At 44.2% G+C, this 14,844-nt stretch overlaps 1 protein-coding gene across 4 annotated transcripts in view; it reads left to right on the top strand.

The window, feature by feature from the left end:
• The window catches only part of LOC142557465 (putative receptor-type tyrosine-protein phosphatase mosPTP-1), a 241,324-nt gene that overhangs the window by 211,321 nt on the left and 15,159 nt on the right, over window positions 1–14,844 (top strand). For 3 of the 4 annotated variants that reach the window (XM_075669338.1, XM_075669335.1, XM_075669337.1), the window contains 9 exons: window positions 682–793; window positions 3,859–3,938; window positions 5,388–5,485; window positions 7,205–7,298; window positions 8,651–8,730; window positions 9,310–9,444; window positions 10,876–10,911; window positions 13,637–13,771; window positions 14,216–14,563. In XM_075669338.1, the coding sequence (XP_075525453.1) occupies window positions 682–793; window positions 3,859–3,938; window positions 5,388–5,485; window positions 7,205–7,298; window positions 8,651–8,730; window positions 9,310–9,444; window positions 10,876–10,911; window positions 13,637–13,771; window positions 14,216–14,563 (1,118 nt within the window). The remainder of the gene's footprint in view (window positions 1–681; window positions 794–3,858; window positions 3,939–5,387; window positions 5,486–7,204; window positions 7,299–8,650; window positions 8,731–9,309; window positions 9,445–10,875; window positions 10,912–13,636; window positions 13,772–14,215; window positions 14,564–14,844) is intronic. The other variant, XM_075669339.1, reaches the window with a different exon arrangement.

Here is a 14,844-nt window from a genome sequence, read left to right as displayed (position 1 = left end):
AGAGCATGAAGAGGAAAGAGGCTTACTTGCAACACATTCATGTTCTCTGCTTGTCTTTCCATACCACTTTAGCGCTCGCCTTTGCACAAAATGTGGTACCACTGGCCCGCCGCATGCCACATCCACATGCACGAGTGTTTGGTACTTTGGTACGTGTTTGGTACTTGCTCTACGAGGTCGTATTAATGAAAGTCAACTGCATCTCTCATTTGCTAGTGCTACCCTATCGAAAAACCCATGTGCACCACAAACCCCATATCCAGTAATCCCACGTAAACATATAGGGATCTCATATAAAAACTCGCCTGTTCCCATATAACATATGAGATTATTGGATATGGGAGCTATGGGGACATGTGTTTTTTTTTTTCTCATTCGGGCAGCGCTGCAACTCCTGCTAGGCTGAAAGCATCCCGCTGAATGCCGCAGGCGATCGCTAAGCCAACTTCCCCTAAAACCGCGCATGTTGAGAATGGTCTTGCGAGTGAGCCGAGCATGCCAGAAAGCTGCTGAGAAAGCGAGCAGGGCACGTCTGGCTTTCTTCAGCTCCCGTGGATAATTGCGCAGTAGTATAACGCTTGTCTGTGGCTTTGTTCCCCCCCCCCCCTCTTGCCGTTTGATTCTCTTCCCCTTCTTGACAATGTTTGTCCCATTGACACAATTTTTCTGATTGGTGTGCAGCCTTCAACGATGGTGCCTATTCCGATCCCAGCCTGAGTGCCGCCGTGGTGGCCGGTGTGGTGTGCGTGTCGTTTGCGCTGTTTCTGGCCATCATCTCCTTTGTTCTGTGGAAGTGAGTAGCACCACCTTCTTTTTATGTGCGGGCATTCTTGGGGTACTTCATGGACTTCTTGTGGACTGACTATCTAACTGTCTCTCTATCTATGTACTATCTATGTTTTTTTCATATCTAACTGTTTTCCCGTAAAGCTGGGTCACTGGGCTACCCATGGTTCAATGAGTAGAGCATCGGGCTGCTGAGATGAGGGAACAGGGTTCGAAAGCGGTCGTCAAACAAACTTGAGTCAGCGAGCATGTGGCTGTGTGTACATATGTGCCACTCTTCAGCAAACCTGTTTCCCTCCGACATGGGTCGCTGTAGGTGCGGGAGTGGGCGTGTACTGCTCTTCAGTGAAACTCTTTGACTCCGACTTGGCTCACTCGGTATGCGCCAGCAGATGTGCGCCACGCTTCAATGAACGTCTTTGACGCCAACTTGGGTAACTAGATATGTGCTGCTGGGAACGTGCCACTCTACAATGATGAGAAAGATCCCTTAAATTTCTCCGATGCCAAGTGGAATTGAAACCATTCTCACAAGGGTTTTCAAGGACAGCTTTGGCAGGCTGCACCACAAATGCACTGCGTATGTGCCGCGCATTTCAGTGAACGTCTGTCACGCCAACGCTCTTGCACACTGCACCACGAATGTACTGGTTATGTGCTGCTTTTCAATGAACCTCTCGCCAACTCGGGTCACTGTGTATGTGACAGTGGGTGTACGGCAAGTGAGGGAACAATTCTCAGCACTCGCACGCACTGGCGCGCCGTGCTTCTTCTCTCGGAGGACATGCGCACACTTCTCAGGAGCGCTACTAATAGCTGCAGCATACTTGGCAAGGAGCGTGACAGAGGGGCCTGGCTGCCACGTGATACACACCTCGGCGTTTTACATGCACCATTGCGCCACGCGTTTCCAACGCCGCGCGCAGGCTTTACGGCGTCTACGTTAGATGCCGCCAAGTGTCCTTAGGGAAGCACGAAAGAGGAGTCCCGCGACAGTACACACCTCGTACATAACTTGTTTCAACGGTGGCAGTGTGGTTGTGGCACTATATTGATTTCCTGGTTAAATAAAATTTGATTGGTTGATTGGTTGATTGATTGATTGATTGATTGATTGATTGATTGATTGATTGATTGATTGATTGATTGATTGATTGATTGATATTCATTGCCATTGACAGTCATTGTCAGATGGGTTCTGGTGAACTTTTTTTTTATCTCCCACTCTTTTTAACACATTCCTCATCGGTGATGGGCTTGACGTCACAAACAGTGAACCCTGATTAGAGTGCTCTGAGCTGCACCACAATGATTCAGTGACTACGGCAGCCTGTTCCTGAGTGCAGGGTCGCTGGTGCAATTTCTGGGCACAGCGATCGCATCTGGATAAGAGCAGAATGAAAGAACGCTCACGTACCAAGTTTTGGGTGCACATTAAAGGACCTCGTCTGGTCCAACTTAGTCTGGAACCTTTCACAACACCGTCTCTCGAAGCCCCTGTGTTCGTTTTTTGGGAAGGGGGGGGGGGGTCGTTTAACCTTATCTATGTCTGTCTCTCTGTCCGTCCGTCTGCCTATGTATCGACCCATGCACCCATCTGCCTATCTATCTAGCAGCTATCTACCTACCTGCCTGCCTATCTACGTATTCCTGCCTATCTCACTACCTACACGCATTTCTGTGTTTATATATATATATATATATATATATATATATATATATATATATATATATATATATATATATATATATATATATATATATATATATATATATATCTTACCCATCAGTTAATCTAGTACAGCAGCTCTCACAGCAGGCTGTGCAGCCTTTGGGTGCAAAACCGCATCAGTTATTATCTGCCCAGCTGTTGCTGCAGGAATCCTTTTCAAATGTCCTCTCTCAGTCCACAATGCCGGGTGTACGTGACAGGAGGAGATGTTGCCCACCTTTTTACTATTATTTATTTCTTATGCCATCCCTGGAGAGACTCCCAACAGTCTTCTTGTGCACTGCAAGCACACACTGTGCCGCAGCTCCTTATCACAGCTCCTTATCACAGCCTTTTACAGTTGCGATGGCTTATCCCTTTCACAGCCTCTTGCTGCAGCAGCGTTTTCCATTTCAGGTTCCCGCCATGAGGTTTCGTTATCTCGTCGCACACCGTGTGCCACACCGCGGCGCTTTTGCCGAGAGACCTGTCCGCCATTTTCGTAATCGTGATAGCAGATAGCACGTGGAGTGGTTCCGAGATAAGGACGGGGAGCGCCTCGGGTGAATCGGAAGACGAAACGCGCTTGCGTCGGTGCATTTATGAGAGGCCGGTGTCTTGCGACGGGAACTTCATGCCGGATGGGTTTGAGCCCACATGGACTTGTACTGCAAGAATTGCGCCGGGAACTTGCCAAGGCTATTCAGGTGCCTGGTTTCCATTCCTCGTGGTGGCTTGTCTGTGAAAGTCATTCCATGTTTGTGTTAATTGTTCAGGGATAGCACTGTTAATTGTATTATAATAATGTAATGTGCCAAGCATAATGTAATGCTTTTGTGTTGCAGCTACATCAACCTGTAACAATATTCTGGCTGCTGTGTGGAGTGATACCTATGTTCAAAAAAGGACTGAGGTAAAGAAACCTAAATTTAGGTTGTTGGTTTATTCTGTGGATCACCTTTTTGATACCCACTTCTTGGCCAGAGATTTGAGGAGTTTAATTTTCTACAAGACATACATACAAGACGTACAGAGAGACTGGTTTCGCTTTAGCAAACAGATGTCGACACAGTTAAGTCTCATTGTTGAAACGTTGGCTCCGAGCTGAGGCTTCAGTTGGTCAGTGCTTCAAGTGATTCCCATAATGCTTGGAAGTTGGCAACGTTGAAGATTTGACTGTTGGATGAAGTGAACCTTATTCCTTTGTCATGTGCAAATGTGTATTTGCACATTAATTAGGACTTCAGTTTTGGCGGTACCATTTACAGAAAGGAAAGGCTAGGGGGGGGGGGGGTCGTCTGATTCAGCATCTCATGCGTACAGCAAGTCCAGTAACACTTGCGCTCTTTCTCTCGTTGCAGAAAATATTTTCAGGCCGCTTACTATTACTTGGACGACCCTCCAGGAAACAGAGCTTCGCCGCAACTTTCTGAAACCTTTGGTGAGTGCCACATCTTTGGTGTTTGACGCGCGCTTTTCCTTGTCTGGTATCGACAGCTCAATTCGCTTGAAGCTTTATATGCTTGGATACGTCCAGCAGTTACATACTGCTCTGTCTAAGTGCCACATGCCTGTTCACCAATTAGGTTGCCAGTAAAGCTGCTTATGACAGGTGGCCAAGAGCAAAATGCGCTTAGCAACACAGGCATAGTGTCATCTACTTAGCATCATCCATTATAAGTACTATAATAATATTTGACTGTTGATGGACAGAGCTGTATAATGTCACACACCATTTTGTAATTGCACTGATAATCTTGTGCAATATGTGTGGGCCTCTTATATGAGCCCCTTAGGGCACTTGGGTAGTACATGTATACATCTGTCTGTATGTGCAAGTATCAATGAACATGTATGTATAGTTATATATGTGTATAGGCATATAGTATATCTCTGTTAGGGTGCAGATATGTGTACGTAGTTTAAATCCATTATCAATAGCATGGACAGCACATTCTAGATTGTTTGTTAGCGCTGGATACTGGCCCCCGCCAAGCTGTACGCGTGCAGCTTTCTTACCAGGAAGGCCTTCAGCAGGATTTTCATGTGTTGTTAATAAATTTGACTTCAATTGATAGTGCTAAAAGGTCTGCTGTTGCTGTTATTCTAAAGTATAGCACGTGCTATACACATGACCGCAAGCTTTTGTCAGATCATGGTGTGTTACCTCACAGTCACATGGTGACTGTGAAGTCACCATCACAGTCAAGCCATGGTGATAATTGTGTTGCTGGCAGCAAAGTGCGTCACAGCATAAGTGACTGCTATGAGTTCACACAGAGTGTTAGTTCGGCGTTTAATTTTTTTTGTCGTGAGCACAGTCGCATGTCCAGAAAGGGGTGGAGATGGGGTTATAGGCGAAGTTCTCAGAGCATTGAACGACAGAAAGCTGAGCTAGTTGGTAAGGATTCATTATGCAAAAATAGAAGTGAGGCGTGCAGACAGGACACAAGAGTAGAGAAGTGGACACTTCTCTACTCTTCTCTACTTCTCTAAGAGTAGAGAAGTAGAGTAGAGAAGACGACTTCTCTACTCTTGTGTCCTGTCTGCACGCCTCACTTCTATTTTGCATAATGAATTCTTAGAGCATAGTTGTGACTTGGTGTGCGGGGCATTCATTTGTGGACAGAGGCTGTGGTGTGGTAAATAAATGCTAGCCTGCCTTCACTGCCTCACTCGTAGAAGAAACAGAAAAAAATTAACAGATTTCAGACGACTGTTGAAAAACATGTTGTTGTCTTAAGCTTTGTAATCATGTCTTGTGCTTTTGCTACAGGTTCAGGGAAGTGGGGGGGGGGGGGGGGGCTTGAATAATGTTCATTGTGGTGTTCACACGATGAACGCCACCTATTTTGTACATGAGAGCATGTTCCTGCATTGCTCATTGCAGACGACTCGGAGTATGCTTCTGTGCACGTGAGCCAATGGGCAAAACACGTGGCTGACCTTCATGCCGATGGAGATATCGGGTTCTCGAGGGAGTACGAGGTGTGTTGTTTGTGTGTCCTTCTTTGCATGTTTTTACTTTACTTATTTATTTGCCCCAAAGTCCAAGGAGGTAGCAGGTTCAATTTCCAGGCCCCAGTGGCTGCATTCTGATGGGAGCCAAATGCGAAAATGCCCATGCGCTTAGGTTTGGGCGCACATTGGAAAACTTCATGAGATCTAAATGAACCCAGAGCCCCTCAATATAGCATCGCTGATTGTTTAATGTGCTGCTTTAAATTGTTAAATTTGATTTCTTTATTTAGTTCTGGATACTGCAGGCCACCAGATCATTACAGGGTGGGTTAATGACAGTAATACGAGTTCAATATACACTGTGTCATTAGCAGTGATAAAGCTCCAGATAATGAGAGGTGTTTGAACTACACATAAGTTCAACTTTTACCATATTACAAGAGAAAATCGTCAAACTTCGAGACGGCACTCCTACACGATTTCAGGTTTAAGGTGCTGCGTGCGAATTCTTGCGTAGAAAACTGCAAGGACGACAGAAAAAGGAACCCAGAGGTCCTGAAACTGTAGTTCTGGAATAGTAAGTCAAAATACAAAACCACAACAGTCATAAGCACATAACTGTTCACAGTTTAAAGTGTGAGATATGCTTGGTATGGGGGGGGGGAGGTTCACTGTAAAAGGGAACACCAGGTTAGTTGGGTTAGCTACTAATGTACCATCAACTACAATGAAGATATGACTTGAATGCCTGCAGGCTTATGCTTATGCATATAACTGTCTGCATGGTGCTTCATGTTAGTCCCCTTTTGCCCAATCAAAGCAGAAGAACTGTTGCTGTTGTGTCGCCCGCCTGGTTTGTTCTGGGCAGTTGGGTCTCGTGGCCACTATTCGTGTGTGCTTGCTCAATCCGGTTTTTTTTTTTGTGCATACCACATTGAGTGTGTGTGTGTGTGTGTGTGTGTGTGTGTGTGTGTGTGTGTGTGTGTGTGTGTGTGTGTGTGTGTGTGTGTGTGTGTGTGTGTGTGTGTGTGTGTGTGTGCACCCATGAAATTGGACATCTGCTATGCAGGCCATGAACTAGCTTGCGTGAAAGCTTGTCTTTAGGTGTTTCTTTTAAGAGTGCATCATACTGTATATTACAGGGACACCTTGCACATACGCACAAGAAAAAGACCATTTGTCACCAAGCTAAATGTTTACTGCACTGGAAAGTTCTACTAGTGCAGGCAGAGCTGGCTTTAAGCTTTATTTGAACTGACAGGATTGCCTCAGTTGACAGTTTATTAAGCTGCCTCTTTTAATGAGTTATCATTGATCATTTTAACACAAACATGATGAGTTGATTATTGATTCGTCACAGTGCAGTGACTTGCTCGGAAAAGAGGCACAAAAACTAGTGGATACTAGAAACAGTAAGTTGGCAGCGACAACGATTGCATTAGATGATTTCCCAGGAAGCAGTTACCATGTTATGCCTTACATCGGTAGAAAATACCCAGAGCCCAAATAGCTTCTGTGCGGCTCAAAAGTTATTTAAGAAATCTTCTTTTTATGAAGTTTTATAGAGCTGCCAGAGCTGTTGGTATTAACTATGGCATGCTCTTCATGTTTACCTTTCCACTGTACTTGGGTATTCTTCCAGCAGAAACATTGGAATTCATTTGAGATAAGCTTTTTAATTGAATTGTGATGGAGGTCGTGATGTTCAGCTTAAAATATCTTCTTTATTTTCCTATCCCATTACAGTCTCTCCAGCAGGCTACGGATTTGGATCTGTCTTCAGACTATTCTCAGATGGCAGAGAACAAGGGGAAGAACCGATATGTCAACATCGTGGCATGTACGTCTTGCAGGTTTCTGTGCCTCGCGTCTTCCGCATTTGCGCCGACGTTATCTCGCAGCAGTTAACTTGCAAGCCCTTTGCAGCTGAGGAGCTTCACTATCGTAGTGCAAAGGTTCTGCTATCCGACAACCTGTCTACAAGATAAGAGCACATTTGAATAAGACTGCTCGTTGGCAGCAGGCCAGCAGAACGGATTCCGCGGATGGTGTTGCTAACGGTGGTCCCACCACATCTTGGTGCTACAGCACAGTCCACTTATAATGACCGTCACGAAATGAAGAAACCCAGTCATTACAGCAATACAGATATAATGATAACCACTCACTTTATAGCAATTAAGCTCACTCTGGCCATGTGCAATGATAACCAGTTATCATTTATTTATCTGTAGAGTTCTGTTCATAAAGAGCGAGCAATCATCATCGTATTTGGAGTGAGATTAAAACTGCCTTCTCAAAACGCCTGTATGCTTATGTAAGGGCAGGGCTTCTTTTTGTTCTTACCTTGACAAGGTGCTGCATCGAAAATGTGCACATTTTAAGCTAGCTCTATTCTATGATTACCTGCACAAACCTGTGGGACCACTTTTGAAGAAGCCACTTGGTAGAAAAGGGACATCGAAAAGATGAAATCTCAGTTTTAGCGTTCAGGAAGCTAAAATCAAGTTGTGTGTCGAAGTGAAGCTCTGTCAACGTCTTTAACTCTACATCAGTCTGCATGAGGTATGGCCTGGCAATAGCGTTATACCATCTGGGCACTCCAAGAATTGCTGTGGACAGCTCTTAGAAATGCACAAAATTGTGCGCCAGCTCACAGAGCACGCTCATCTTGCCATCTGCGATGATTCACGATCGTATCGGCATTGTTGCCCTATAAGTATTTTCCTATGTCATTTTATCTATAGTGCTCCACTTTCCCAGAAAATGGCTTTTCTAGGGAAAGAATTTCATTATTATATCCAACACGCTACAATAATTGCATCACTCATTGTGTGCAGTATGCTTTTGCATAGTGCTGCTAAAGTCACTGAGGTAGCTGATCGCCGAAGGGATGTACCATTATACCTAGCCTTGCTATGGGATGTTCACACTGTAATTAGCTCACCAAGAGCATTTGTTCCTTGTTCTTGTGGAGTGTTTCACACATAGGTCACTTCGTTTTGTTTTGCGCTCTATTATAGCCAATGTTCTTCAACTCAAAACGACGCAGAGCGTAAGTCGCAAATGGCAAGTCATCTACAGGACTGCAGACCAGTGCTGTGATTTGAAAGCCTTGCTGACCAATAATGTAGTTAATGATGGTTGTTGTTGTGTGTTTGTGTGTTCACTTTTGTCACCTAATGTTTGCAGATGACCACACACGTGTTATATTGAAGCCTACCCCTGGCCAGAAGAAATCAGCTGACTACATCAACGCTAACTACATTGATGTGAGTACTACTAGTTGGAAAGCAAGAGCACTGCCACCACAGGTTTCAGCTTCTACAGTATTATTTATCGACACCTTTTGTTTATATATTAGTGTTCCTGCTCTTTAAGTATGCAGTGAAATTTCAGTGGAGTATAGCAGTATGAAGGCTGTAGTGTTTTAAAAAAGTTTTGAATGCTAGTCAGGCCAATGGTGACCTAACACTCTTCTCATATCTTCCCCTCCCCCATATGTTTCATTATCTTGCATATCTTTTGAGGTTTCAGAAGTTATATCCTACGAAATACAATAAACTTGACACCAAAGCAAAAATGGGGACGGGGGTGGAGAGTGCATGGAAATGGTCTGTGACACAAGGAAATCTTTAAGTGCTTTCAAATTGTTTCTTATGACTGAGCAACAAGTAGTGCTAACTATGTTACTACTTGCCCGTGCCTGTCACTGTTATCACTGTCTTGTTAGAAAGTACTTTAGGAACAGTAAGACTGATGTAACTGTTACCAGAGAGTAACTGTGACCAGCGACACTGATCCATCAACGTCCCGTCTTTCTCCCTTTTTTCATCCCTTTTGGCAAACAGGGTTACAACAAGCCTAGGGCCTACATAGGCACCCAGGGCCCCCTGCCCTCGACTTTTGACGACTATTGGCGCATGATCTGGGAGCAGAGGGTCTGCATCATCATCATGATCACCAACCTGGTAGAAAGAGGACGGGTGAGCGCACTGTCCCTCACTCTCTTTCTTACGCTGCACCTTGAGGGGCACACTTCTTTGCACCTGCCAGTCGCACATCACTGGAGTTGTAGTGACAAGGAAATTATAAATTGTGTTTTAATACTGCAAACACGTCAAAAGAACTTGAAGCTGGGTTAGTTGTTCATTATCCTGCAGGTATCAGACTAGAAACAGAGACAAAGAAGCATGAAGTGGGCGAGGACATTGCTGCACTAACAACTAGACTTCATTAGAAAAAGCTTGCATTTAAAAAGGCTAAAGTATGGCTTAAAGAAAGAAGGTTACTGATGACTTGCATAGATGCACTGCTTGCAGTAGATAACCACGTGCAGCTCAACCGATGTTCTTAGTTGATAGTCTGATTAGTCTGTTATGTTCAATAAGCAAGCAGCACTCCATTGATGCAAGATGAGCAGACGAATTCGTCGTTTCCAGAATTTGTGTTAACGTTGGCGTTTTCTGCCGATTCAATGCATTCCAAGAGCAATGTAGTTGTCATTCTTTTCATAAGGATGAATAAACAGTGACTGCAAGTGACTAAGTTTTAATCTTCTTTGTATACTTGGTTGTGGTCAGGTGTGGGGGAGGAAGAGTTCCATGTGCGTTATGTCCTGTCCTGGTCTCCATGCTGCGTTTAAATAAAGACATCATATAAGCCAGGCCAGACCTTAACTGTTGCGTAGTTTCACCTTATTCTCTTTAGTCCTTATTGTGTGATGCACATTCAAATACAGCACACAAACATGATGAAAGGTATAGAACAACTTCTTGAGGACATTCTCGGCACTAATAGCATATAGAGCTAAAAGACCTTCATTATTGTTATAATTCTATGTCGTGCACACACCTGACTTTTATTTCATTTCAGATGCATGAGTGATGCAACGACAGATTCAATGTTGAACTCTTATACTAGGGATAAGAAAATAATAACACAGAACCTTGCTCACGCCACGCAAGGTACTGCATGCTAATACAGAGTCTCGTAGTCTTAAATAAAGGTTCTAAATAAAATAGTATGTCACACTGTATCCCAAAAATTTGGCAAGTTGTGGCTCCATACCTTTTCCACAGAGAACATGCATAGCACTTACGTTGAGATGGTTGACTTGCACTCATGACAAGTACACAGAAGGAGACAACCTTTGGACATTAGATAAATTAGTGTGTTCTGTCATGAAACATAACAGAACATGACATCATGAATGAGAACATCTAAAGCATCTTCCATTACTCATAGCATTTCTTACATACATACTAAGTTTTTTATTGTTTTGTCTGGTCTTCCCTCTTTTCTTATCTTTTCTTGTTTGATCTGTCTTGTGGCGTTTCTTTCCTCTTTTTCTGTCTCTTTTTTTTTTTTCCTCCTCATGTCTCTTTTTCGTTTTCGGTCGGGGACACGCAAAACAGCGCGCTCGTAGCGTTTCGGCAGAGTTGGATGATCTTGTGAGTATTGCATGCGAAGGATTGCGTGGCTCTCTCTATACTCTTGATTCCCTAAAGGCTCCTTCTATGTGTCATGCTGTCTATTATACTCTTTGGCTCCCTAAAGACTCCATGTTTCTCTGTCACTGTTCCTGTATTCTACGTGTGGTGGCTATCAGTTTGCTCGCTCTTTCGCCTGGTTCATTTGCATGTTTCACTCCAGATTAACATCCGTTGCATTTGACTAACCGAGAAGAAAAAGTGTGACCTAATCATCTGTCGGTGTGCCTTGTCATCTTTTTAGTCTCTTCTGTCCTTCGTGCTCTCTGTCGTGGTTTGCAAGCCAACTAATACCACAGTAACTTTACTCATCACGTTAGCTAAGTGGTTCCTCTTTCTTTTCTTTCGTGAAACACACTAAAATTTCTTACATATAATGCGATATCTAGTCGTAATCCAGAAAAATATGAAGAAAGAATTACTCTAAAATTGAAATCAATTGATGTTTTGTTTGTTTGCTTTTTTACGTTAGTGACTGTTAACAGCCTGAAAGCTTTAGCTTAGTGCACTACTACATGTAAAGAAAAACAGCGCCCAATAAAGATAGCATTGAATATGCAAATATGCAATATGAAAATTGAATATGCAGCACAGGACAGCATAAATATCTAAGCAATATCACTAGTAGTGCATGCTGATACAATTTAATATCTAGACTGAGTAAACATAATGGCAACTATGGGGACACTGATCAAGGAACGATGTACTGTATAGACTCGTGTAAGATCTGCACTGTTTTCAATTTTGACGAGCTGCGGCCCTTGCACGGGACCGAACCTTGTGGTCAAAACGGGGCCGGCCCAGCCGGCGACTTGCGCACACCCCGGATCTTGTGCGCACCCCGGCTCTCGCCACATCTATTAGCAGCGTGCGGAAGTATGCACAGCAAGAAAATTCACAGATGCACGCGCGTGGCATCGGGGCACCGAACGCAATTACTTCTCCGCTGGAATTTTTTTCTCTCCCAATTTTTTTGCTGCCAATTTGGGGGTGCGGGCCTTACACGGTTGTGGTCCTCACACGAGTCTATACGGTATGATCTAGGCCTAGGAGATTGGATTAATTAAGTGAATCAGAAGTCCAGTAGGCAATGCGGGGTAATTACTGGACAAATTTACAAAATATGTCAGGTTGGGCAGGTTAAGAGAGTTGTAAATGGGCTAACTATTTGAATATGCCGTTTAAATCTTTAAAACTGAGTCAAATGTGCATTTAAATTTGGATAAGAGTGGGTTAATGTTAACAGTAATTTTCTTTGCATCAGCTTGATTTAGCACAGCAATTTTCACAACAGGGCTTATTTGAAAATTACTGCCAAAGGGGACACATTCTACTGTCTTTTAGCAAAACTGCTGATTAGGGGCAGTTTGATAAGGTTATCCCATTAGCTGAGGTTTCCTCTGGGGTGTGTTTCAAAGCATGACTGTTGCATAAGTCATAATGCATAAGTCATGGGACGCAACTTGCCGTGGTATGTCGGATTGGTTCACAGGGGTGATGCAGATCAATTTCCCATCTAGCCTTTACCACACAAATAATGGTGGCTACTGGGAAAAATCTGCATCATCAGTTAAGTAGTATTAATTCAAACTTTTCTGGCTTCCCGAAACAAAGCAACGCAGTTGGCAAGCTAAGAACTATGAGGAACGAGAGATAAAAATTTGCTTAGATTCGCTGCTATGTGTTCAAAAAGCATTCCTGCCAGATGGCTCCATTAGTCCTGTCACACATTAACAGCTATATCTCATTTGTGCTTTTGGATAAGCAGGATATTATGAAACTTACTTTTCCTTCACTCCTCTTTCACGTAAAGTATCCATTCGGTTTATGTTGATTGATGATTAATCATGACTTAATCATTACCTTATGGCAATTCAGACAAGGCTTGGCTCCCTCAACGTTTGAAAGGTTTGTGTTGAATGTATGGCCATTAAAGCTTTTCTGGATTGTTAAAGCTTTGCCAGTTAAATCTGTGCTGGCCATAATATTATTCATATACACTTCGTCTAAGTGAGACCAATACAGAGTAGGCTTAATGAGTGCTAATTACTTTAATTGAATTGTTGAGAATTGCGCTCCAAAAGCATGCGAGCCGTTGAGTTATACCATTGATGTGTCATTTAGCCGTGCCTGTGTAACAACAAATCTGTCTAGCCAACTCTGTGTCAGTCTGCTGACAGCAATGTGATGCTTGTTGTGCATAACACATTCAATTTGCTGACTAGAGTTTGTTGCAAAACTGACTGTTCCAGTGATTGTGTAACTAAATTGTGCTTTTCTCATCGTAATCTCCTATTAGTTCAGTTTTACTTGGATAAAAATAATTCCTGTGCTTTCTGTACACCTGCAGTGCACTTAATTGACAGGTAAGGTGTTTGGAACCTATTGTTCTTGCAGTTATCTGGTTTATTTACAAAAAATATTGGTCACTACTTTCTGCAGACGATTCACCTATTAGTGTCGCTTAAGCATTAAAGAACAACAGGTATTCTGTTGCCTCTCAATTGTGTTCTTTGTGATGTCGTTTTTGAGAGTGAATTCATTCGCTGAGCTACATCACCTGCGGGAAGAATTACTTATGGTTCCATTCCTCGAACAAATCCCCAGCTTGTTGCAGTGTATTGTATGTCACGAGCCTACTGGGGTTGAAACTTAGGCACGTCTTGTTTTCGTGTTTGCATTGCAGCGTAAGTGTGATATGTACTGGCCAAAGGAAGGTACTGAGACCTATGGCATAATCCAAGTGAAGCTGGTCCAGGAGGTTGTCATGGCAACATACACCGTCCGAACCTTTGCGATCAAGAACATCAAAGTGAAGAAGGTGAGCGCACGCATTTTCTCCCACCTCTGTACTCCCACTATCAGATTAAACATGCAGCCTTATCGTCATCTGCTTGGCATGCCTGTTCTTTTTGTCGCAGCTGCGTTGACAATGTGGGAGTTGTGGCATGAACTGAGCAAACACACCTTGCTTTTGGCATGTGCTAAAAGGTTAGAAGCAATGCAGACCACACTGACTCGGAAGTGCTCCTTGGTGTTGTTGCGTTTACTGCACGGTACCTCGCGTCTGTCACACTCGGAAGCCCAACGGCAGTAACACGAAAGATCTCTTACGTGAGCTCCCACAAATGTGAAATGATTCTTTGAGGCATGCAGAAGAGAGCAGCGGAACGTTCGCCGAGGCTTACAAAACCACAGTCGAAGGATGCCGTTTCCTCCAATGCCAGTACACGTGGCCCAACTGACCGCTTCCAACCTTTTGCAGAAGCAGGCGTCTGAGCGGACGGTGTACCAGTATCACTACACCAACTGGCCAGACCATGGGGTACCAGACCATCCTCTGCCAGTCCTCAGCTTTGTGGCCAAGTCTTCTGCTGCCAACCCTCCCACTGCAGGACCCATGATCGTGCACTGCAGTGCTGGTGTAGGAAGGACGGGCACCTACATCGTTCTGGATGCCATGCTCAAGCAGATGCGGCATCGGCAGAGCGTCAACGTCTACGGCTTCCTGCGGCACATCCGCCAGCAGCGAAACTACCTCGTCCAGACCGAGGAGCAGTACGTGTTCATCCACGACGCTCTGCTCGAGGCCATCGAGAGTGGAGACACGGAGGTGAGGGACCGGTGCTCGCAGCAGGTGCCCTGGTCGGCCAGTTGGGTCCTTCGAGTGTGCAGCTTAGGAGTCGCTAGAGGGCTCTGGAGCTCTGCTTGCCCGGCCAGGACTGTAGGGAGTGTCCACCCTTCCAGAAGGGATGGAATTCAAGGCTGATTGGAGCGTTAACTGGTCATTTGCCGAAATAACCAGGAGACGTTTTAGAGTATTGACACAAAAACAGCAAGGAAGAGATGGAACGAGGTTTGTTACAAGCGCAGGAAACTTAAGAGTATAGAGAT

The sequence above is a fragment of the Dermacentor variabilis genome, chromosome 9, assembly GCF_050947875.1.
Source record: "Dermacentor variabilis isolate Ectoservices chromosome 9, ASM5094787v1, whole genome shotgun sequence".
NCBI lineage: Eukaryota > Metazoa > Arthropoda > Arachnida > Ixodida > Ixodidae > Dermacentor > Dermacentor variabilis.
Note: the sequence above shows the minus strand (reverse complement) of the source record. Positions and strands in the feature narration are given on the sequence as shown.